The 24,433-nt window shown below is 37.1% G+C and overlaps 4 protein-coding genes and 1 non-coding gene across 8 annotated transcripts; 2 read left to right on the top strand and 3 right to left on the bottom strand.

Moving 5' to 3' along the window:
• Positions 1–2,189: 2,189 nt before the first annotated feature.
• LOC130995630 (uncharacterized) lies at positions 2,190–7,201 on the bottom strand. 4 transcript variants are annotated; one of them, XM_057920988.1, is made up of 6 exons: positions 6,760–7,201; positions 6,256–6,359; positions 5,882–5,995; positions 3,215–3,298; positions 2,790–2,877; positions 2,190–2,614 (listed from the first exon to the last, which is right to left on the bottom strand). In XM_057920988.1, exons 1-5 carry the CDS (start codon positions 7,016–7,018, stop codon positions 2,821–2,823), a joined length of 618 nt encoding a protein of 205 aa, XP_057776971.1. In that variant the 5' UTR covers positions 7,019–7,201; the 3' UTR covers positions 2,190–2,614; positions 2,790–2,820. The 4 variants fall into 4 exon arrangements, 2 of the variants coding, with proteins under 2 accessions (XP_057776971.1, XP_057776970.1); XR_009092230.1 differs by lacking the exons at positions 2,190–2,614; positions 2,790–2,877 and adding an exon at positions 4,458–4,893 and having other exon boundaries at positions 3,211–3,298; XR_009092231.1 differs by lacking the exons at positions 2,190–2,614; positions 2,790–2,877 and adding an exon at positions 4,458–4,544 and having other exon boundaries at positions 3,220–3,298.
• A 977-nt stretch (positions 7,202–8,178) lies between these two features.
• LOC130995629 (alpha-ketoglutarate-dependent dioxygenase alkB) lies at positions 8,179–10,878 on the top strand. Its single transcript, XM_057920986.1, has 7 exons — positions 8,179–8,467; positions 8,593–8,744; positions 8,821–9,179; positions 9,836–9,974; positions 10,078–10,144; positions 10,238–10,359; positions 10,567–10,878. Exons 1-7 carry the CDS (start codon positions 8,373–8,375, stop codon positions 10,704–10,706), a joined length of 1,074 nt encoding a protein of 357 aa, XP_057776969.1. The 5' UTR covers positions 8,179–8,372; the 3' UTR covers positions 10,707–10,878.
• A 1,800-nt stretch (positions 10,879–12,678) lies between these two features.
• TRNAL-AAG (transfer RNA leucine (anticodon AAG)) lies at positions 12,679–12,759 on the bottom strand. Its single transcript has one exon. It is a non-coding gene; the product is annotated as a tRNA-Leu (tRNA).
• Positions 12,760–15,446: 2,687 nt separating this feature from the next.
• Positions 15,447–16,269, top strand: LOC130995628 (uncharacterized). The gene has a single exon (XM_057920985.1). The coding sequence runs from the start codon at positions 15,804–15,806 to the stop codon at positions 16,227–16,229; it is 426 nt and encodes a 141-aa protein (XP_057776968.1). The 5' UTR covers positions 15,447–15,803; the 3' UTR covers positions 16,230–16,269.
• Positions 16,270–20,141: 3,872 nt separating this feature from the next.
• LOC130995627 (chlorophyll a-b binding protein 7, chloroplastic-like) lies at positions 20,142–21,639 on the bottom strand. The gene is given in 6 exon segments (XM_057920984.1): positions 20,142–20,361; positions 20,481–20,995; positions 21,077–21,114; positions 21,198–21,290; positions 21,292–21,381; positions 21,569–21,639. Coding segments are annotated over 6 exon segments (810 nt in total). The 5' UTR covers positions 21,625–21,639; the 3' UTR covers positions 20,142–20,343.
• Positions 21,640–24,433: the final 2,794 nt, after the last annotated feature.

The following is a 24,433-nucleotide window of genomic DNA, read 5'->3' as shown; positions in this document are numbered from 1 at the left end:
AATTTCGACAAGAGTTGTCTCATTGGAGTGGGGATTACGGCCTTCAGAAGTGAAGAAATGGCGGGAATTCTAAAATGTAAAGTGGGTGGACTTCCCACTAAATATTTGGGAATCAAGATTGGGACAAGGATTTCTCGAACATCGGAATGGCAATACGTGGTGGAAAATATCAAGAGTAAAATCAAAGGTTGGGAAAAATGGAAGTTCTCGTTTGCAGGTAGAATTACCTTGATTCGATCTGTTCTGTTCTCTCTTCCGATATATCATCTATCTTTTTCTCTTATTTCAAAAGGTGTTTTAGCGGAGATTCGGTCTTGGTTGAGTAAATTTTTGTGGGGAGGGGGTTCAGAAGAGAGAAAGATTCATTGGATTAAATGGGAGGATCTATGTGTTGGTTTTGAATTTGGGGGGCTCAATTTTAAAGATATGGGTGATTTTAACTCGGCTCTTATGACCAAATGGATCTGGCGATTTTTGACTGAAAAAAATCTGTTGTGGGTGAAGGTGTTTAAATCCTGCCATGGGGATTTGGAGTGGGATGGAGAAGGTTTTCGGGCTGAGGGAAACACAATGATTAAGTCGGCTTGGTGGAGGAAAGTGGTTGGACTGAGCAGGGGTGAGGGAAAATCTTGAGCGAGTGTTAGGAGATGGGAACTCGGTGAGGTTTTGGACACACAGATGGGTGGGGGAGAATTCTTTGGTTGATCAGTTCCCGAGACTTTACCGTCTTAGCTCCAATAAAGAGGGTGTGGTGGGCAGTATGGGAGAATGGATTGAAGGATCTTGGGAGTGGAAATTCGAGTGGGATAGGAACTTGAGGGAGAGAGAACTGGAGCATATTCGAACATTAAGGTCTTGCGTCAGTAAAATTCGGCTGAAAGCAGGTACTTTGGATGCTTGGAGATGGAAGGCAACCGGTAGCGGTGTTTTCTCTGTCAAGACAGCATATGAGACTCTCTTTAAAAATAGGAGAACGTCGAATTTGTGGGGAGTTCAAAAGGAGATAGCCATGATCTGGAAAGCCAAAGTTCCAGCCAAGGTTATCGCCACAGTGTGGAAGGTCCTTAAAGGAAGAATCTCAACGGTGGACAATCTTCGGAGGAGACAAGTGGGGATACAATCGACGTCTGATTTTTGCGTCCTTTGTCAGGTGAAAGAAGAAACCATTGAGCATCTCTTCTTTCTTTGCCAAAAAACTGATGAAATTTGGAATGAAATTCTGAGTTGGACTGGGAAGCAAGCAGCCTTTCATTTCAAAACAAAAGTACATTTCAATGCTTTTGTGAATTTGGGGAGTAATAAGGATGTGGACTTCTTCCTTGCTGTTTGGATGTGTGTGATTTGGAGTATTTGGAAGATTCGAAACAATTGTATTTTCAATCAAGGAAATTGGAACAAAGATAGAATGATGGCAGAGATTAAGGCGAGATTGTGGGCTTGGCGTCTGTTTTGGAACCAAACAACGCAGGAACAAGAGTTTCGAGGATGGTTCTCGGCTGTTAGAGGTTTGGGCTTTTAAAGATTGGGATGCAGATGAAGTTCCTGCTCCAAGTTTTCTTTTGTTTTGGAGATTGGGCAGTCCGTTATTTCCGGGGTGACTTTGGCGTTGTTTTCATGTAGATGGGGTCTTTCTTTTCCGCCCAATCCGTTGTTTGTTTTTGTTCCGTTTTTGTACACTTGGTACCTCTGGTACCTTGTGGTTCGACCTGAAAGTTTATTAATGAAATCTCTTTTATCCGATAAAAAAAAAAGCAGTGGTCTCATAATAAAATAATGAATTGACCCCCAACTAATTGTTAAAAATAATAATAATAATAGAAAGAATGAATACTTTGAAGAGTCGTGCCACGCCTATGGGAATATTACGTGTCTACTAAAGCATCTTTTATTTTTAAGTGCAGTGTGCAAAAAGCCAATTGGTCGAATTGATGTTTACTCAATAGTTATGCTCCAGTAAGTCACTTCTTCTTCCTTAGTAGCTTCTTTTCAAACAAGAATTGAGGTATGAAAAGGTTTAACAACAATATGTTACTATCTCTCTCAAAAAAAAAAACAATATGTTACTATCAAAGAACTTCGTGAAACAAAAAAAAAGACTCCAACTTTTTCTTGAGAAAGAGGAATTTTTAGGTATCTTCTTAATTTTAAGTTATATGAACTTTTTTTCATAAAAAAAAAAAAAAAACCAGTTCAATCAGACAAGTTTATATATTTTTTTTTTATCAGAAAAATTTTATAACTCAACAAAAGGTACCAGAGATACCTTGATACATGACAGAAAAACAGATAGCCACTCGACAGGAAGCCGAGCTTAAGCAGCAACAAGATGATCCGAACAACAGCTAACTACACCAAAACACCCTTGAGACCCTCAAAAAATAATGAAATGAAGAATCCCATCGACACATTCTGTGCAAGAAAAACCTCAATTCATGACATGACCGATCAATCCCTCTTCGCACCAAACATGAAGACTGAAGTCCTTCTTTGTAATTCCGAAGACCTTGTTCCAGCACCACATCCGGACCTTAATTTTTGTACTAATGTCGCGAGAGTTCCAAACTTGTTCGTTCGTTCCAATATCGACTACGCTGGTGAGGATCCATTTCTTCTACTAAATATCCATATCAAAATTCACAATCTCAAACAACTAAAAATTGTCACAAGCTAACTAGCTAAGCCTACTATCAGCTTATGGAGATAGAAGAACGAATATATAGTAGGAACGTCAATGTCGATAGAAGATAACATAAGATTGGAAAGAAAATATGAAACTTTGGATGACCAACCGTCTTATATAGAATCCAACTGGAAATGGTTTTACAAAAAATACTTCATCCTGTCATCTTGTCTCATAGCATTGTATACCGCTTGTACCTGGAAGAATGCAACTCCGTCACACAACTTACATTTCATATGTTCCAATATACAGCAAAATTTCATATTTTATTAGCATTTTTCAATAATAAACTACATGATAGAGTCTTGTATGTTGAGGAATGAACTGAGATATCATCGGATCGTTTTCTAGAATGAATCTTGTATTTCAATTAGTATTCTACTGCTTTGGGTGCTTGTGCCCAAATGGCTATTTTTTGGTCATTTTTGCGTGATGTGCACATTAAGCAGATAGTGAAACTTTGACGGCATAAACTTAACAGAACAACACCATGCTCCCCTTCCCCCAGAGAGAGAGAGAGAGAGAAGAGAGCACCTGCTCACTGGAAACAACTTGCACGGGTCCAATGTTTACCGATACATATTTGCCACCAGATGATATCTTCTGCCTCACTTGACCCTGCAGCAGAACAGGATACGGGATCAGCATGTGCAAGGCTACTCTGGTCAGCAGTAAAGTTACTTATTAGCTACTACCTTATTTAACGACGCTGTTGTCTCATTTATTCAATGGTTTGCCAACAGGATAACTAGTATTTCAATGTGATGAAAGTTTCTCGTTAGGGCTAGCAAGAATTGTTCATCAGAGTTAGCGGCAGTTTGCTGGGGAGCAACAGAGGAATTATCTCGTACTTTTTTTAACTTTTATTTTAATCCAAATACTTTATGCTGTTAATCTATTGTTCTTAAAATACAAGTATTCTTGACTCTATCTGAACAGGAATTACCTTTTGTTGGCTTACATTGCTAGCTTGTAGAACAATGGGCTTCCTTTCGAGAAGAAGCAATTGACAGAATAAACCAACATTCACTCTCCAAAGATATCCCCTAAGGTAGACTGCTTGTTACATCTAAATCTTCTTCAACATGTCTAATCAGAAATGTTGATTTTTCATTTATCTTTAAGACGATAATGAACAATAGACAGAACCAAGTTCCAAAGTGTTTGTAGATCTTTTAAATCCTCCACTCACGTAGTCACGTGCATCTAGCTTCAGCTCTCAGTGTACCACTCAATATCTCAAGTATCACATGTCAAATTACCATCTTAAAGCCCGACAACAATGTCTCGAAGCACTTATAACTAATATCTTCTACGTGCATTTAGGTTTCAACTACCATCTGTAGCACCTATCACATGTCCATCTCAGTCTAACCACCTATAAAAGTAACTTGAGCAGGAAAGAGAATCTAACCCGGATACACATTATTCAATCTCTTTACCTATATATATGTTCTAGAGTTCAATGTAAAGGGGAACAATTGTAGCAATAAGGCTTTCTTCACAACTTAAGACAAATAAATAACCAGGTCAACTGACAAACGCCTTTTCCATATTTCCATAAACACCTCTGTAATTTAGAAAACATTCGCTCCGTTTCTCTGAAGCAACCACATTGCTAACTTCCGTACTAGTAAACTTCATAAACCACTTAAATTGCATGAGAATGGACTAATGTTTAGAGTAGAGATCCTTATCAATGAAAAACTTGGCAGTACTCAACTAACGGTCAACACCTTAACCCCCAAAAGATATACCATGGAACCGGAAAACTTACCTTTCTTGTACTCCAGCATCCATTTGTTCTCCAGGCCAAAAACAAATAAAGTTCCAAAGAGTGATTTCAACACCATATCTGATCCATCTAGAAATTTCGTCAAGTCGGAATAATCAAAATCCCTCTCCTAATCTTGAAATGACAGAAAGATAAAAAGGGTCCATAATCTCATCGACAAAGGATATCCATATACTTTCTTGCGGTGGATATGGGTTAAGGAAGAAGCAATATCACCATAATATAAATCAGTAATGCGTCTGACCCATGCATTGAATCATGGATACAGAGGCAATAACCCTCAACCTATCTTCATATGAGCTGGTCTGCTCGTCTCTGTTGATGTTCAGGGATATAGGCTACCTATTCAACCTTCTAGGAGTTACAACAGAGTGTGCAGAAACAATAATTTGCTTCCTAATGTTCGCACCACGAAAACCTAAGGCAGGATGAGTCAGGGCAAACTAGGTTAAAAATCAGGGTTCAGATCTTTAATTACATAAAATTACCTTATAAATATAATGTGTGGGTGATTGAGATAATATAACAATGCATTATTAGTTAGTACAGTAAAAAAACAAATAACAATAATTAATGGAATATATAAAATAATGATCAGTGACATGATTTCTAGGTCCTGCAACTATTTTTTAGGCAGGCAGGCATATTGCATTCGTTTAAATTTTGCAGCAACTTTTTCAGAATATACAGAGAGCTAAGAAGTTCAATTAGTCGGACCAATTTGATTGAGTCATGGGAAAGGAAAGGATGTTTATTGTTTTAAAAAATATATAACAAAGATGCCAGGTAAACCTCTCAGAGCAAACAGCCTGCCCAACATGAAGTAAAATTATTCACTAATTACTCTATTTATAATAAAACTATAATCTATCCCTAAAATAAGCCAATCGAATCATAAGTACAAATAATCAATAACCAGTTTGATTAACCTTTCCCTTCTTTGGTACACATCCAAAAGGAATGAGTCTTATTCCCATCAGTATGCCTTATGAATAATAAAATTATGCCTGCAAGTAGCTTCATTGTCCAGCTAATGACTTGAACAAAAATTATCTCTATCTAAGAGGTATCAATCATTTTAGCAGTCAAGAGTAACACTGTGTCATCTTGCAACATAAAACTATGCATTCTTAGATAGTATTGGACCATATTATGTGTTAGTTACTTGGTTTAGCTCATGAGTTAACAAAAAGAAGGGGAAAAAAAATCAAATCTTATCTGCTATTAATATCTTGAAAGGATTGCCTAAAATAAGAGCAACCCACAGCCGAATTAAAGCAAATACAACTCAACAAGTGGCAAAATAGTAAGTACTTTGATGGCGCCAAATCAGGCACGTTTTCAGCTAATCATTTAAACTTTAAATGCCAACACAACAGATACAAACTCCAGGAAAGCGTGCTTACCTCTGGGATTGGCTTCTGAAGTACCGATTCAACAGCAATAACCATGGCTTGCACAAAATCATTACCACCAGTTCCAATTGCTGTGAACCCTCTAACTGTTGGATAAGAGTTCACCTACAATACATGTGTAATATCAAATCAATAAAGATTTTAGATAGCTGAAACTAACCAACAAAAGACACTTGAGCAGAGATACATACTTAGGGATTAGTGCAACAACCAATTTAATCCAGGGAAAACAATCTTTTCCATTCTATTTGAAAATCTTCAGTAGAGAAGCACAAAAATTATGCACGAAATCTTGCTTCTAAGAGCTGGGCCTATATTTCAACTGAAAGGAGCCTTAATGCAGGTGAGGGACTATATAACACTACCTTCTGATCTAGAGCAAGCCACTCGTTGGTTGAATCATCGGCAACTGTACCTCCAATCACCACATTGGTAGTTTGTCCCACCCTTCCTTCTGCCTTTGAAACTTCTGAGAATTCAAAAACATATAATCTCAGAAAATCCTGTTCGATCAAATAACTCAATACAAATTAAGCATAAGAAAGATAAAGCATCTCATAAGAGCCCCATTCTTTCTGTATTCCTAGACCTTCTAACCTTCCTGCACAAGCACCTGCCAGAAAATCCCTAGTGACATCTCGAAACAAAAGCATATATCAACAATTCCAACCGTTTTTTTTTCAAAGTACCATCAATCAATCCAAATTTGGGCCACTCACGAAAGATTAAACATGCGCAGAGCGGAGATTCCCAAAATAAGATGAGAATAATAAAGGATTCAAGCAAAAAAAAAAAAAGATAAAATGTATGAAAATATAAATAAACACGCGAGCATCGAGAGAAAAATGATTATGGAGACAAATATAGACCTGAAATGGCCTTCAAAACAGCTTCTTGAGGAGGGCCTTGCTCAGAATCATCGGTTGATGAGGATGAATCCCCTTTATTGGAACAATAACGTGAAAACTGGCAGCTCTTAGAATTTGCTGCAATTTTGCAGCCACAGCTTAGATTGGATGTAGATATTTTCTTAATTGGTCTAAAACTGGATAAAGTGTTATGAATGAAGGGTAAAGGCATCCATGTTTCAGTTAGGAAGACGGTTCTGAGAGCAATCCTGCACGCCATTTTTGAAGTATTTTTTTCTGTACCGGATTTTGTGTTTTGAAGTTGGGTTTTTTTTTTTTTTTTTTTTGCTTTTTAAGAATTTTAGTTTTCCCTTCTTTGCAGTGTACTCGTGATTCGTGAGACGAGCACTCTAATTTTGCTTAACCAAAAACTACATCAACGCCCTTGCCACTATTTTTTTTTTTTCAATTATAATTGAACATTTTCAGTTTATTTTTAGCTTATGTTATTGTAGCTGGAGATGTTTTAATTTCAAATACTAAACATTTTGATGATTGACTCGTTCCCAATTACTAGGCCTCCATAAAATTTACTCCACTTATTGAATACTCGAGCATGAATATAATGACCTTTTATTTAGAATGTTATGTTTAAATAATTAAATTTGATGCTATAAAAATAGAACATCTATGAACAAATACACTTAATTGGAAAGATAAATTTTGGAGTGGTGTGGAGTAATTGGATTATAATTAATAAATTAATTGTAAGTGAATTGGATAATTATTTATGAATCGCGATGACATATTGTATAAATAATGTTGTATTATGTTGAAATGTTGGTAAATATTAAATTTTTGCTTGAGATAATAATTTATTGAAATAGGACTTTCAACTAAGATAATAACTTATTACAACGAGACGGAGTCATTTAAAAAAATAATAGTATGATCTAATTAAAATGAAACAGATAATACGTGCTAATTGAAATTAGACGGAGGGAGTGTTTAAGAGACGAATAATACGAAATTCAATCTTAAATAAGTTACTACTTAGTACTCCCTCTCCCTCCGTCTCACGAAGCATGACACAGTTTTCTTTTTGGTCTGTCCCACGAAGCATGACATGTTTCTAAAAATGACAAAAAATTTACCCTTTATTCATATTTTCACTTTTTCATCTATCACACTTAACATATAAAATATCAATTTTTTAATTTTCGTGTCGAAAAGATCTGTGTCATGTTTCATGGGACGGAGGGAGTAGTATTTAAAAGCTTCAATCATGACTTCAATCATGACTTCAATCATTACTAACATCTAACATGACTTTGTCCGATAAAAAAAAAATTTAAAAGCTTCAATCATGCGAAAGGCAATGGTATTGTGGCCAGGTGGGGAATATGGATAAGTGGAGTACCGGCAACAAACAACTAAAAACTTAAACAATATCCATTCACATTGTCGTGGCAAGATTTCATTGCAGGTGCAGCTGAACACCAAAAACTGCGCCACACCTTATCGTCGCTCTAATTTTAGCCCGAATCCAACATTTAGTTAATTTGATGCAATGTTTTTACTGCAAAACCCTAGAGTAGCCAAATTCCCAATTTCAGTTTCTCTTGCTTCTCATAATGTACCGATCAGAGGTTACCAGCGAAGAATCAGAGCGGACAGCTTTCCGAAAAGCAGAAAAGAAATACAAAATCTATTACGATAGCACCAAAAAGTACAAATTCTTAATTTTCAATCCGTACTTAATTTGCTATATAGCTTAATTGGATTCTGTGAGTTATCTGAGAGTATGCTGCTGCCACTATGTTTTGATTCGTAATTTTATTTGGACAATTTTAGGAAAAAGCTAACAAGACCTGTGGATTTATCAGAGGTCATAGATTTCAAGTCAATTTTAGATTATTATAATTACAACGGTGAACTTAAGGATGGAGTTTCGGTACTAAATTGTGATTTTGATCGACCTATTTTCTGCTTGGAAAGTCGGCCAGGTATGCTGGCATTTGGATTATGAAAGATTTTCTGTTTATATTTTCTTAAATGCTCTGATTTTGGTTCCGAATATAGGTTTCTATTTTATTCCTGATGCCTTGAATATTGAAGAGCAATGCCAATGGATAAGGGAGAGTTTGACTAGCTTTCCTCAACCGCCCAATCGAACAAACCACAATGCAGTTTATGGCCATATAGAGGATTTGTTTGTTTCAGCTAATGAGCGGAGGGTGTTAGTAGAAGTAGAGAGACTTCCGGATGATGCTTGTAGTGAGCTTATTGCTATGCAGAGTGATGTGTGTACTCCCCGGTACAAGTTTATTGAGGAACATAACGAATCACATAGTAAAGACGTGGGCAAATCAGTTCCTGCTTCTGTTTTGCTGCGTAAGTTAAGATGGAGTACTCTTGGCTTGCAATTTGACTGGTCAAAGGTCTTGCTAGAATCCTCTTTTCGATAGTCTTTTTGATTGCTATTGAGTTGTGTAGCTGTCTCAGTTATTTTTCATGCACCTATCTCTGCACACTAAAGACGAGTTATTTCAATCAGGCACCTCGCTTGGAGTATGATAAGTATAAGCAGCTCAAGCTTGATCTTAAGTGCTTTGGTGATGTGTTTATGGCTAGTATTTGTTACGTGCATAGTATAGCTTTGTTATGCTGAAACAAGTTTTGGTTGTCACTGGTGTGTCATGCAGTGTCTAGATTAATAGTCCATTGCCTTTGCCCTTTGGCTTTATATACCTCTAAAGATGGTGGCCCTTTTTGCAATTCACATCCTATGAACAAAGGTTTGGGTGTGCAAATTCCATGCTGCATAGGATCTTTATCCTTTTGCCATGTGTCAACTTTGATGTACATCTCCGATTATATTGTCAAATTTAGGGATCCATTCGTGAGCTTCAGTAATGGGGCTGCCTGGTCTACTCTTGAAATGTTGAATTCAAGTAACCTTAGATGCTCTAGAAAGTCTATGGATTATATCTGGCTAATGATAAATGAGAGCGCATTTCCTTTTGTTATGAATTCACACTCTATAGTCTATTCTGCTTCATTTGGAACTCATGAAGTAACTTCTATGATCGTGTAGCGGAGCTATAACATTTCCCTACCTCACAAGAAGATTCCTGATGCATTGTGCCAGTTGGCTAAAAGGATGGCAGCTCCTGCCATGCCATGTGGTGAAGAATTCCTACCCGAAGCTGCTATAGTGAACTATTTTGGAATAGGCATGTTTTATGCTTTTACTTTCAATGACTCAGCTAATATTTGAATTTTTTGAGATTTGTTTATATACACCTTTTGAACTTAGCCACTCATATATTTATTCAGGTGATATGCTTGGCGGGCACCTTGATGACATGGAAAAAGACTGGAGCAAACCTATTGTGAGCATGAGGTATCTTTCTATGATTCTATCACATGTTTCCTCTGAAGTAATTTCTCCATGCACCTGAAATTTAACTTGTGAAGGATGTTCTTCACTCATTAGTTTGGGTTGCAAAGCTATATTCCTTCTTGGGGGAAAATCAAGGGAAGATACACCAATTGCAATGTTCCTTCGAAGTGGTGATGCCGTACTTATGGCTGGAGAAGCTAGGGAATGCTTTCATGGTAACACTAGTACCCATTCTTCTTTTATTACAGTTATAACTTGGTTCTTCTATTTATGAGTATATTTATATTGTATCTAGGTCGTTTCTTTGAACTAGATTTGATTGCATAGTTTTAATTTAATGAAGTAAACTTTGAATTGGCATTCAAATTGAATCTCGCCCGATACTCTCTACCTGAATGAATTTCTTGTTTTATTACAATCAGGTGTTCCTCGGATATTTACTGATGCTGAAAATGCTGAGATATCCCATCTTGAATCCCAGTTTACACAAGAAGATGGTCATTCGTATCTGAATTACATTAGAACTTCAAGAATCAACATCAATATCAGACAAGTTTTTTAATTGATTTGTAGCATGTGTCAAGAAAGAGAATTTTGTGAGATCATTATAGAACCTGTTCTTTAGCTTTTACATTATGTAACACAGAATGCCGTTAGATCTTTCTATTGAGAGCTGTTTACTTATGTAACTTGTTTTGTGGGTAGATTATGAAATTTTCATTATACTCTGATTATTATGGGCTGCAAGGTAAAAGGCACATGATCTTTCTAATGATCTGTGCTTGCAAAATTCTGAGCATCATAAATTCTGTTAAATGTTTGGCTTTCTTTTTCTTTGTTGGGAAATAACCTTGAAAATGCAAATAGATTGTCAAAAAATAAGATTAAAATAACTTTGTTAAATACACGGCTTCCTTTTTGTTCATGAGATTAAAAAAACTGTGATTGGCTTCCTTTTTGTTCAGGAGATTACAAAAATGTGATTGGCTTCCTTTTTGTTAATGAGATTAAAAAGAAAAATGTGACTTGCACTGGCTTCCTATTCATTCATGAGATTTTAAAAGTAATTTTTTTTTTTACTAAAGTTTTCAATTAAAATATGGTTAATTACGTCAAAAGCCACGAACTATACCCCAATTTCCAAATTTTTCATGAACTTTTTTTTTTATCAAGAATTCCCTGAATTTAAGGGGCTGAACAATTTATCCATGATTTTTTCTCCGGTGAAGCTCCCGGCTGACTTGTCGCATATATGGTAATACCGAGCTGATATGACGCCTATTTGGACTGAGAAATTGACACTTGGAAAAAAAAAAGACTTTTGTTTCTCTTCCCCCTCCTCCATGTCCGGTGAACTCCACTGCCGCCCCTCATCTCTCCACCGCGTGCCCACCGCCTTCCCCCACCACCATCACCAAATCTGCTGCCCCCTCTCTCCACCGCCCACCGCCTTCCCCCACCACCCCCGCAGATCTGGCGAACTCCACCGCCCCCTCTCTCTCCACCACCCACCGCTTTTTCCCCACCCTTGCAAAACCAGATCTGCCGCCACCAACCATCTTTGCGAACCACCATCGACTGCTGCTGCTCGATTTTCGATGGACTCTACCGCTCCCTCTCTCTCCCACCACGCACTGCCTTCCCCCACCCTCACAAAACCAGATCTGGCGCCACCAACCACCTCTGCGAACCACCATCGACTGCTGTTACTCGATTTCCGGCGGACTCCACCACCCCTTCTCTCTCCACCACGCACCGCCTTCCCCTACCCTCGCAAAACCAAATCTGCGGCCACCAACCATCTGTGCGAACCACCATCGACTACTGCTGCTCGATTTCCGGCGGACTCCACTGCCCCCTCTCTCTCCACCACCCACCGTCTTCCCCCACCTTCGCAAAACCAGATCCGCCGCCACCAACCATCTCTGCAGATCCGCCGCCTCCCAGATGCAGCAGTGGGGTTTGGGCTCGACTGCTGCTGCTCGATTTCCGGCGAATTCCACCACCCCCTCTCTGAGAGAGAGAGGTTTGGGCTCAAAACGACGTCGTTTTATCTCCTACTAAACGACGTCGTTTTGATTTCCGTCCGGCGATGTCATGTCATATTTCAGATCACTTTAAAATGCCATGTCAGCTATAAATTTGGAGATTTTTAGTAAGTATGGAAAAATTGTTCATCCCCTTAAATTCAGGGAATTTATGATAATAAAAAAAAAAGTTAATGGAAAATTTGGAAATTGGGGTATAGTTCGTGAGTTTTAGCGTAATTAACCCATTAAAATATGACATGAATTTAAATTTTATAAGAAGATCGAATTAAAAGTTAATAGGCCGTTTAGTGGCATCAAATAAAGATTTATTTATATAAATGTAAATGGATGTTGACCTTTTACGAAACAAAAAAAAAAATACTGTAGAAGCTAAAAGTAGCACAATTGTCAAATAAAAATTTATTATAAATGTAAATGGATGTGGAGCTTTTACAGTTTTACTAAACAAAAAATAACAAAAAATTAGAAAAAAAATAACATAATTGTTGAGAGTGGGATTTGAACCCAGGCCCTTTCGGACCAGAACCTTAATCTGGCGCCTTAGACCAACTCGGCCATCTCAACAATTGACTATTTATTTAAACAATTTTTATAATAATAGTTATTATAGATCGGTAAATTGAGCTTAACACTAGGACAAACAAAAATGATATCCTGTGTCAGATTTGGTCTTGTCGATGGGTAGGAATAATGAAAAATATTACAAGGAATCAAAAAATATATATTGTCTTAATATAATTGATTTGGCCTTGTCAATGGCAGCGATAATGAAAAATATAAGTACAAGGAATAAAAAAATATAGATTTTCTTAATATAATTACCTTAATCTAATACATATAAGAAACATTATATAATTGTTGAGAGTGGGTCGTCTTAATATAGTTTTTATTGTAATCCAATACATATAAAAATAAGGTTTAGTTATAGTTTATGGCTGAAATTTCAGCCAAATTTCAGTTTAATTATGGTGTGTTTAAAAAATTTCGAAGGTTAGAAGTGTCACAATCACGCTGGAGTTGTGGCAAGTAGCGATTCTTTTGCTAAAATTACATTTGACATATTGAACCAGCCACAAAAACAAAGCCTAATGTATTCTTCACCCTGAGGAAATTTCTAACAGAGGCATCCATGGTTCTCCGACTACTAATGTGGTCGGAATCGCATCTGAAAGTTAAACAGTAACAATGTCAAGTTTGCGTCAATTTTTGGTCATTTTAGAATAAGAACCGTTCAAGTGGTGCTTGAGCTATTATCAACCATGTCAGGATGAATATTTTGACATATTAGAGGACAAATTTTGCCAGAAAAGAAAAACAGAGAATAAGTTGTTGTCCGTATCAATGCACCAATGCAAAATTTGAGGCACAACTCCAACCATATTGGTTAGGGCTGTCTAATTGGTTTTCGGGTTTTGGATAATCCGTTAACCGAACCAAAATTCTCGGATTTGGGTATCTAATAAACGATTTTTTTGGTTATCGGTTCGGTTTCGGGTATCATTTTTAGAAAAATTTCGGGTATCGGTTAACCCAATAATCGAAACGGGTTAACCGAAATAACCGAAAATTATTTATATATATTTTAATTATTAATTCATTAATTAGTAGAAATTAAAAATTAGGCGGAACCCTTGCCTCTATCTCGTCTCTCCCCGTCAGTTCACTGTTCACCCATTCCCTCTTCGGCTCTTCTGGTGTTCCCAAATCCCGACGTCGTTCGCCTGCCTCCGTAAGCCGCAGAGTATATGAGAAAGGAGGGAACAAAATAGAAAAAATGAAGGACTTGTTTGGGGCGTTGAACAAGAGAGGTGTTGGAAGAGGCATCCCTGAAAGTTTCGATCTAGCTGTGGAGTGACTGGAATCTTTGGTCAACGCCGAGGAGGTTGACTGGCGGCTTAGCCAAAACCACTCTGCTGAAGAAGCTCTTGGACTTGTCGGTTGCAGCATTTATTACATAGACGTCGATGATGTCCTCCATCTCGTAAACCAAGTCGCGTATTTGGAGGACTAGCGTTTGCTGCTTCTTTGCGGAGAAGTCTTTGAGAAAGACTTCCACAAATTTGTATTTAATTTTTAAAATGGATATTTTGGATACCCAAATAATCGAATCGGGTAACCGAACTCTTAAAACAGTTCGAAAACAGTTAGTGAAATATGGCAATTTCGGGTTCGAGTGCGGGTAACCGAACCCGAACCGATTGACAGCCCTAATATTGGTGATCCAATAACGATGGACTACGTACTGTTGGAAATCTCCTTCAATGTAGAATACATTATGCTCTATTTTATAGTTCCATAGCTACTGTCACAACTTCGGTGTGATTATGGGAGCCAAAAAATTTAAATTGGTCCTAATTAAATAAGTTTTCAAAGTTTGAAACATATAAAACAAATAAATCGAAGTTGATGATACAAACTAATTATTTCCTATTGTTTGCTCCTCTCTCTTCCTCCATTATCACAGACAGACACTCAACCCAGATCATGTGTCGACTCTCTTCCCTTTCAATCAGCGGAAAAAAAATACCGCCGCCTCTACCTCTCTCTCTATCAAAGAGCGCCGCCGCCGGCTTCGCTCTCCACTCTCTAGCACCTCGCCCCACGCCTCTCACCTTCTCTATATCTCACATACAGATAAAAACACTAGCCACGCCTCTCTGACAAGAACCGAGTCTTAAATCCCCATTTTTTTTCGTTCGATTCCATGTGAAGACAACCAACCACCGCCGCGACCTAGCCCCTGCCTCCCTCTCTCTCGCTCCCTCGTCCTGCCGGACGGACAACAACGACTTCACGTTGTCGCCGCCGCCGTCGTTCACGGCCAAGCATCCTCCCCTCATTCTTCTGATGACAACAGCAACCCCTTGTTGCTACGTGCCCCTCTCCGGCGTAGCAACACCAACTGTGGTAGAAACCACACCCACCTCTCTGTCCGTCAATTCACGATTTTAATAGGAAAAGTTTTCAATTAAATACATAATTTAACTCCATCAGTTTTTATGCAATTCACGGTTATTATTAGGAAATAAAAAATTTAAATACAGAATTTAGATTTAAATTAATGAGTAAAGAAATAAAGTTTTTTTATATATTGATAAAATAAGAATAAATAACAATCCCCTAAACACAAACTTAAATATGTGGACCACATATCTTTTTTCACATAATATTCTTCTCTTTAATTTACAAGGTGCCATATATAATGGGACGGAGTATATATAAATACCTTTTATAATTATAAAAGAAATATAAGGGTGAGATATCAAAATTTGTTTGCAGCAAGAGATGTTTGGCTAAAGTTACAGTTACGTGTATCGTGAGATGAGGAAATTGAATTGGTGACTAAAATTTAGGAATTCAGTTGGACACCAAAAATCTAAATAAACGACAAATGAGGGATCGGCAAACAAAATGAATATTAACAAGTGTGAAGAGTTGCAGTCTAAAATCTTTGAGAAAACTCCAAACAGCCCAACACCACCAACTCCACGCCGAGTTACGTGTACTCCTCCTCCACCACCACCACTCCACCCAATAACTCCGGCCTACACACTATTCCTTCCCCAAAATCCTTCCTTTCTCCTCCCCATTTCCTCATCTACTCAGCTATGGGCCCCATCGTCTTGACCCAATTGGCCACCGGCCTCAGCGTTTTGGCCGGGGCTGTTCTCGTCAAACAGGTCATGGATCAGAACCCCATGATGGGTTCCGGCCGGATTAATAGATGCTCCACCTGCAACGGAACGGGCAGGGTCACCTGTTTGTGCACCCGCTGGTCCGACGGCGATTATGGCTGCCGGGCTTGCGCCTGGCTCGGGCCGGATGGCCTGCAACAGCTGCGGCGGCACCGGAACTGGCCGCCCCATTCCGGTTCAGATAGCGGTTCGCCCGCCCACCCCGCCCACCCCGCCTTCCTGAACATCATTCGGGTTTGTAGCATGCTTTATGTAAAATGTAATCTGTATGTATCCATAATTCTTCGAGAAGACGAGAGACGGAGAGATATGACTGTGGGATTTGCTCTTAGGCTGTAACTAAAATTACAAAATTGATATAGATTTCTGTTGATAAGTCTTTTTGGTGTTTGGGTTCGCTAAAGTTTTTTCCTTTTTTTACGATTTCTGCATTGTTGGTTATGATGTGAGTTCTTTTGGTTGAAGTTTGTGTGGCATTAGATATTGCAATACGTGGTTGAAGTTTCTACTGGGATATCCGACTTTGAATGTATTATCTAGTTTAGTTTGGTGTCTTGTTTGAGTTTTTTTTTTTTTTTCTATTGAAAGTTGAGGTGTTGTGCATCTTTGGCTCATTTTATTTTTCCTTTATTCATTTAAGGGGAGTTTAAGTTTGAGGATTGGCCTAGATAGATAAAAATAGTATAGGGTAATCCATTGTTTACTAAGATAAATTGAAACTTTGGGATATCCCAAGGCCCTTGATAATTTTTATCATTTGAGCTAGTTTTGCTCAATTCATATCTCATTGCAAGGTTGAGATTGGATAAATTAATAAGGATAAGTATACTTAATCATGTATTGTATCAATCATGAAAAGTAAATGCCCCCTTATGGCATGTTATTTGGGCTTTGAGCAAGAAAAAAGGCAATATGTGTTGCTTTGTAATGTCTGGAACTCTCTCTGGAATGATGCTTACTTTCTGTTTGCTGCCTATCTGGATCTTTTCTCCTCTCGTTCTCTTTAATATTATTTATCTTTCTCGAGTTATTGAAGCTTTTGTTGTTGAGGTGCTTTTCCTCTAAATCTTTTTGCTGAATTTTCTAAAACTAATTAGTAATTGGTTTATGTATCTAATTTCTTGATGTGATCTCTGAAAGGTCTGGATTTTTCTGAGAAAATGAGTGTGGATTAGATCTTTCTGAAAATTTCTTAAACAATTGCTGAATTTGCTGATGTAACGCAGGAATTTAATTGTATTTGACAAATGATGTAGAATTCGTAATTTATTACTACAATGATGCACCCCAATTTGTTACGCTGTGTGGCGTGCACCATAGCTTCACCTTCATAAAAACTGCAGAGCGTGATGCACTTAAGCCTTTGAAAGTGGTGGTTCTTACTTCTTATTGGAAAATATCATGGGTCATCTTTTGATCAGATACACTAAGTTTCTGGTTATATCACTGAATCTTGTAATCTATGATGGTAGAATAGTGAAAAGGATTTACCTGGAGAGCTAAGAGGTTAAGAAAGCTGAATACTTCATGTGGAGAATCGCGGCTCATCTTATTACTATCATTTAAAGGCACTAAAAAGTGCGTGACTGGGGCTTGTCTGGGTTGTTTGCTTGGTTACTTTGAGTGGCTTATTTGTGAATAAACCTTGAGTGGTGGCATTCGTCTCTTCACTTGAGACGTTCATCTAGTTGATGTTTATGTTTAAGATTGAACTTGATTCAGCTTTGCTGAATTGTCCTATAATATAGAACTGTGTCAAGCTGTCATGTAACTTCAAGCATCTTATTACAGTTTGCTCTGTGATTTTTTTCCATCATCAACTAAGTATTTGACTTATATATTTAAGATTAGTGTATATATATATATATATATATACTCCCTCCGTCCCTGAAATGGCTTCCTCTTTGGGGACGGCACGGGTTTTAATGAAAAGTTGTAAAGTGTATTGATAGTGGAGAAAAAATGATATAATTATTATTGGAAGTTGTGAAAAGTGTTATAATTAGTATTGGGAGTGGTGAAAAGTGAAAAGTAAGAATAAATAAAGTATTATTAGTGGTGGGGTAGGTGTCCAAAAATGGAAAGAAAGAAAGAGGAAGTTATTTGAGGGACGTCCCAAAATGGAAAAAGAGGAAGTTATTTTAGGGACGGAGGGAGTATATATATATATATTTTAAATTCTCTTTCCATATCAACCAAGAACTAGTACTCTTAAAACGTGCAAGCTTGAGTGCCACACCAAATTTCCACTGTAATGTTTTTTTTTACTTAAGGCTACTTTCACTGAAAGTTGAAGCTTAGTCTATAAAAATGAATAGCAAGAAGCAAATATAGGGACATTGCCAAAGGAGACTAGGTAACCAACTCAATGCTGTAATAAAACTGAAAATTTAGAGAACCTAGTGAAGTAGAGATAAAGCTTACACAATCACTTACGCTCATTTTGTGCCTTGAAACTTTTGCAATATCAATATTGATTTGAAATAGTTATAGTGACTTTGATTTAAAGTATTTTGATCAAACATTCTTCAGAAGAACAGAAGCTCTTTGAGAGTTTTTGTGCTTTCAAGCTATATTTGCCACTTTTCAACTACACGTTCACGGTGCTTTATCACCAAGAAAAAATAATCATAAAGCATCATGTATTCAATTGTAAAGGATATCTCCCTTGTAACCATTTCTTTTATTGAATAGTTCTAGGTTCTTGCTTTCCATATAAAAGATAATCAGTTACATAGTTTCAGAAACTGATCCAATTTTCATGTTTTGCTTGTTTGAATCAACTGAACAAGAAGACCATAAGCACTTGCACGTCAAGCTGAGATACGTATGCTCCGAGGCAAATATAGATTTTAGGTTGGTTCAGTTCCATTATGATTTAACTTACTTGTTACCTTCCAGATTTATTTAGTTGTGGGTTACAGTAAGCTAGAATGAAACATGAATTAATAGCATAAGAATAAAAGGAAAGAAGAGAAGAGTGAGCAAGAGAGGTGTGGCGTGGCGGCATCTATATTGCATGTATTGTATAGCTACAAGATTAATCAAAGATTATTTGTCTTTGCACATAGACTCCCATTTTTATTTTTATTTTGCATAGGCTGCTTTCTTATTGGGTTTGTATATATATATATATATATATATAATATTTCTCCTGCTAGAATATACATGGTCTATTGTGCGGTAATTCTGAGCTGACTGACAGATAAAAAAAATTCAATCTAATAATGGGATCGATTGAACACTACATTTTGATGACCTTAAATTCTCAGAAGTGCTTTTGCAAGTGGATTGCTGTCTACATTTTATTAATATAATCAAGGGCTTGTAATGTGCTGCTCTTGTAAGTTAGAAATTAGAAGTATCAAGATGATTTCTATCTTCCTATATGCAATAATGCACTTGTTTTGGTTTCATCTTTTCTATAAACAAGCGAAAAATGATTTGAACGTTTTAAATAGTTGATTCATAGTAATATGTAATACCATCAATAGATCATCTCATAGACCATGCACCAAGTAATGGCAATATGGTTTGAATTGATAAATAATTCAGATTTGCTTAAGGCACTCGACTATTTCAAGATTATTTGGTTATTATCTGAAACCCTAGTTGTTGAAATACTCAAAACATCATTAGCAAAGATGAAATTACTGATGAAAATGAGTATTCCATAAATAGATTACTTGCCGTCCATCTGAAACTTAACATCAAACTGCTTCACTTAAATCTCAACTCCTGCATGAATGTATAGGTAATTTTCAAATGGACTTGGTCTTGCTATCTACTTATGAAATTTGAAAGGTGCCTCTTGTCATTCACAGCTATTTAATGACTAAAGTTGATGCACATGGCCTCAACTGCCTACTGTCAAAGTCAGATTAGTAGCATTCAAGATCATGAAGCCAGGTCGCCTGAAATTTAACTTCTGGTTAGTGTTTCATTGGTTTTCTGCAAAAAACCTCTTTGTTAACTCATACAAGACCTAGGCTTTCCAAGATGCAATCTATTGTTGTGTGTATATTACCTTTTATAAAGTAACATTGTCATACAGGTCCCTCTTGTTTTAATACTTTTGGGTATTATTAATGATTAATTGTCTATTCGTATTTGCGATGCTCATTTCGAGGATTAGGACTTGTAGTTCAAATTGTACGTGATCAGCATGCATGCTCTTTTTATGATTTTCTACCATCAATGACTAATTGAAGATTCAATGAACTGTCTTCATCATGCATGCATATTGGTATATTTATGGACATGATGTGGATTTAAGATCTCTTGGAGGCATTTGTACATGGCTTAAGCTCTTCTCTACACACATAAGGATGTAGCAGTACACATCTAAACAATGCAACATTAATTGGAAAAACAAAGTGAGAATATCTTCTTCCCTCCATGATTGGTTGCTGCTGTACGCCCCACACTTGTGCTATCGACTTTGTTGCTTCTCTTACTTAGGGCTGAAAGCCTGCATTTTATAGTGAAGACATTGTCAGCTGTTAATTTTAATGAAATTTGTTGTGCCAAATTTCAGTGGCGATAGGTATCATTAATGCTTGATGCTTGAAATTGTAATGTTTCACTTACAGAAAATATGGTGGCATGGCCAGGATCGGCAAGGTGAGCAAAGAGGTTATCGATGGGTCCTGTTCCAGTGTAGATATGTTGGAACCATGCTCCCATGACTGCCAACATTGCCAGCCTTCCATTCTTGATTTCCTTTGTTCTCAACTCCTTCAGTTTTTCTGGTGATCCGGAGCCCCATCCGAGCGGGTCGAACCACAGCCCACCGGGGTAGCCAACGTCGGTTCCAGTAAGCTTGTTGTTGGGGAATATGGGATCAGTGTTGACAGATCCGGGCTTGATGATGTCTGCCCATCTTCTTCCCTCGGCCCAGCCAATGAGAACCAACTCGACAACAAAGAGTGTCGTTGTGTCGGTGAAGTACTCTTGTTCACCGGCAGTGTACCACGAAGGGGTGTTGAGAATGCCGAGCTTGGTAAGTAACTCAGGGATGAAAATACCGGCAGCGCCCAGCATGGCCCATCTGCAGTGAACGATCTCCGCCTGCTGGTTCCATTTCAAGCTCTCCGGGTCAGACGCTACAGAAAAATTACAAATCAGTTTAAATTTTAATTGGTGCAGCCAATATCTCTAGGTCTAACTGATGCTTGACGATGTACCTAGGCCGAGAGGGTCGAAGCCAAAGTCTCCAGGAAGGCTGCATAGCAGGATTCAGATTAGATATCACAAGTATGATTCATAATGCAAACAAAAATGCTGCATATGGGATTGCAAGCAAACCTGCCATCGAGCCATGGGGGAGGGGTGCTCCCGGGGAACCACAAAGGTCTGTCGGGATCAGCTGCTGCGCAGACAGCCACTGATCTCTTGCTCGGAAGGTGCTGTAAGCTTGCTTACTCTCAACTTTCTTCCTCCAAAGAAAGAGGCCTTAGTTGCTCCCACAATTGATCCATTTTTCTGTGAGCTGCATCATAAGTTTCATTGATATGCAGGGTTACAATGTGAAGAATTCAGATGATACATATGCTAGGGATAAAGATAATGATTCTTGATCATAAAAACATCATGGTTGTTCATGATTCTTGATCATGGGCAGGCTACTTAGATTCGTTTATCGCTAAAACGCAGCGCAGTAAGAGAGAGAAACTTGCCTTGGGGAGGAGAAGGCAACAGCAGCAATGGCTGATGAAGCACAGGCAGAGGCCATTTCTGTCTGCAGGGATGTGTGTGTGGTGTGTGTGGAGTTGAGGAACAGAGAGGTTAAATGTATGGATGAATGGGGGTTATCTACTTAGGATAGGAGTGTGGACTGTGATTGGCTGGTTGAGATGCCATGTGGCCACCACAAATCTAATGTGTTTGCCATTTGGCTTGAGATGTTTGGTCTTGCCTGCAAAAATCTCAAACTTGTGGTCTTACTTCCTCATTCTCGCCTCTTTCTTATTTGCTATCGCTTTCTATCAAGATTTCCATCTCTATATCCTCTTATGTTTTTCCTACAATTTGACTTTTTTTTTTACAATAAAAATATATACAATGTAAATAGTTGCAATACTCTTCATAAAGTAAAAGAAATTCTTACATACAGAAGATAACAAAAGAAAGTCTAGATCAGATGCATAATTTACTTGGTAAAGTGATTGCTTGCACTTCTAAAAGAGAACATATGTTGGTTTAGCGGTAATTGTAGTTAATACTTGAGGCTAAAGATTTTAGGTTTGTCACATAATTTTTTTTTAGTGATTGTTTATACGCCTTTTAAATCTATTTGTTCAAGTTTGTGTCTATCGTAACACGATTTCTAAAATTTACTTCTTCATTAATAAAACATTGAGTATGAAATCTGAAAACACCCAAGCCCTCAAACTCTAATGTATGTTCTTAGATGTTTGCTAATTTGATACTTTACAAGAGGGTAAATATCTGCTCCCGTGTAACATAGAAAATATAGGAACTCAACTTATAATCACAAAAGAAAATACCCCTCAAAAAAAAAAAAAATCACAAAAGAAAATATTGGACTAGATTGTTGAGTGTTTAATGGGCCTGGGGAAATACCCCTCGAAAGAAAATCACAAAGAAAATATTGGACTATATTATTGGGTATTTTTAATGGGCCGAGATATTTTGATATGGGCCTGGGCTAGTCGACTCACTCTTTCCAAATCTGATAAGAAGTTGGAATTATTCTAAATATTTTGGATTATTTACTCTCTTTGGAAATGCGAGTAGTAGCTCCAATTGATCTTTTCAGTCCTCTAATTCGGATGTGTATTTTTAGGGATGGCAGTGGATCTTGGACCCGGTCCAGATCCGTGGATCCAGATCCATTTTTACGGATCTGGATCTCAATTTTTTGAACCCGACGGATCTGGATCTTAGTTTTGAAAACGGATCTGGATCTGGATCTTGAAATTTTAGATCCGGATCCGGCCCAGATCCGACCCGTGGATCCGTTTTATTATATATATATATATATATTTTATATTTTATATTTAGTTTACTAATAATATAATTAAATTAAAAATAATAAATAAATTATATTCAAAAGAATAAAAACTAAAAGTAATTAGATAAAAATATTTTGTGTTATATTTTTCATTATGGAAATTAGATGTTGTTGATTTTGTGAAATTTTTTTAATTTAATTTAAAAATAGTAGATCCATGGATCTGGACCCGTGGACCCGCGGATCTGACGGATGTGGATCTGGATCCAAAATTTTCAGATCCACGAATCTGGATCTAGTATATGAAAACGGATCTGGATCTGGTATTGGTCAGACCCGGTCCAGATCCGGCCCGTTGCCATCCCTATGTATTTTCTCCAAAACAAATTATATATATATATAATGAGAGTAACCTACAACTGCTTGTAATGAATGTTATTTTAAGATAAAATATCTTTTTTTACTGCTATTTCAAGTAGGCATGGGTAAATCACGTCCCAAGAAAAATAAAATTTAATGCGATTAACTCGACTTATAAAGTGTTGGTAGAATTTAAATTTGAGATATTTGATTACACTCACACCCACTTCATTAATATGTCATCGGAGTGATAAAAACATTATCTTTTATATGTCTAGTCTTCATCGTCTTAATTTTTTTTTTTGGTCAGGAAAAAGAGATTTTATAAGCACGGTACCAGGGGTACCCAAGAACAAGAGGTTACAGAAAAGAGAAAAAGACAAGAATCACATTCATCGTCTTAATTGATGGCTGTAAGATTTGAGTTGGGATGTACAATGATCTTATATAAATACCTCCACGAAGATGGATTGAAGATGAAGGTGGGTTGAACAAAGAAATTAGACTGCATTTCAAAAAAGAGATCTGTTTTACACGGCTCTTGTGAGAGACTCCAATGCCTAAGTCAGTAAGGAAATCCAAGGTTGATTGGAGAGTTTGCAGTTTTCATAGGGAAAACTTAGACAAGGGGAGTAAGTAGGGTTTAATTTACGTACCTTAATTAATTTTTACTTTCATGTTATTTTTGTTCATATTGGATTAACAAATCCAACCCACTATTTAAGAGTTGACATTATTCCACAGGAAAAACTCTTTTCTTCTATGGAGAAAATTGTATAAAGAATCATCTATTAATATTTATCAGACCGTGTATAATAGGGTAAGTGTCACGTAACATAATACAAGGAGATTGTCATGTTAAGATTGTATTGTATAAATTCTGAACTATTTACACAATTATGTTTTTTTTTTTTTTATATACAATTTTCCCTCTAAAAAAACGAAATTGCTCCAAACAAATTCCTTTCATCTCGAACCTAATCGTTATTTTAAAGCAATCCTTCACTATTTTTTTTCATAAATTAATAATTAAATAAGTAAAATTAGAAACCGTGTGGCAATGACTCGAACAAAAATAATTTAATTTTAAATATTAATCATTCTACTGCTAGGCCGACATATGCACAAAACCATCCACTATTTTAGTGCAATGAATAGTGTTGCATTATTAATATAGCAACACGACACTGTTCACTATGCTAATTAT

This window comes from Salvia miltiorrhiza, chromosome 7 (genome assembly GCF_028751815.1).
Source record: "Salvia miltiorrhiza cultivar Shanhuang (shh) chromosome 7, IMPLAD_Smil_shh, whole genome shotgun sequence".
NCBI classification, from domain to species: Eukaryota; Viridiplantae; Streptophyta; class Magnoliopsida; order Lamiales; family Lamiaceae; genus Salvia; species Salvia miltiorrhiza.
This window is presented reverse-complemented; position numbering and strand designations above follow the sequence as displayed.

Excerpts from the sequence above, each read along its gene's own strand:
- LOC130995628 (XM_057920985.1), top strand. The coding sequence starts at position 15,804 with ATGGGCCCCATCGTCTTGACCCAATTGGCCACCGGCCTCAGCGTTTTG.
- LOC130995629 (XM_057920986.1), top strand. The coding sequence starts at position 8,373 with ATGTACCGATCAGAGGTTACCAGCGAAGAATCAGAGCGGACAGCTTTC. Across the intron at positions 8,745-8,820 it reads CTGCTTGGAAAGTCGGCCAG|GTTTCTATTTTATTCCTGAT; the intron begins GTATGCTGGCAT and ends TTCCGAATATAG. Across the intron at positions 10,145-10,237 it reads AAACCTATTGTGAGCATGAG|TTTGGGTTGCAAAGCTATAT; the intron begins GTATCTTTCTAT and ends TTCACTCATTAG.
- LOC130995630 (XM_057920987.1), bottom strand. The coding sequence starts at position 7,018 with ATGGCGTGCAGGATTGCTCTCAGAACCGTCTTCCTAACTGAAACATGG. Across the intron at positions 6,360-6,759 it reads TGTTTTGAAGGCCATTTCAG|AAGTTTCAAAGGCAGAAGGA; the intron begins GTCTATATTTGT and ends TTGAATTCTCAG. Across the intron at positions 3,299-5,881 it reads TTCAGAAGCCAATCCCAGAG|GGTCAAGTGAGGCAGAAGAT; the intron begins GTAAGCACGCTT and ends GTTCTGCTGCAG.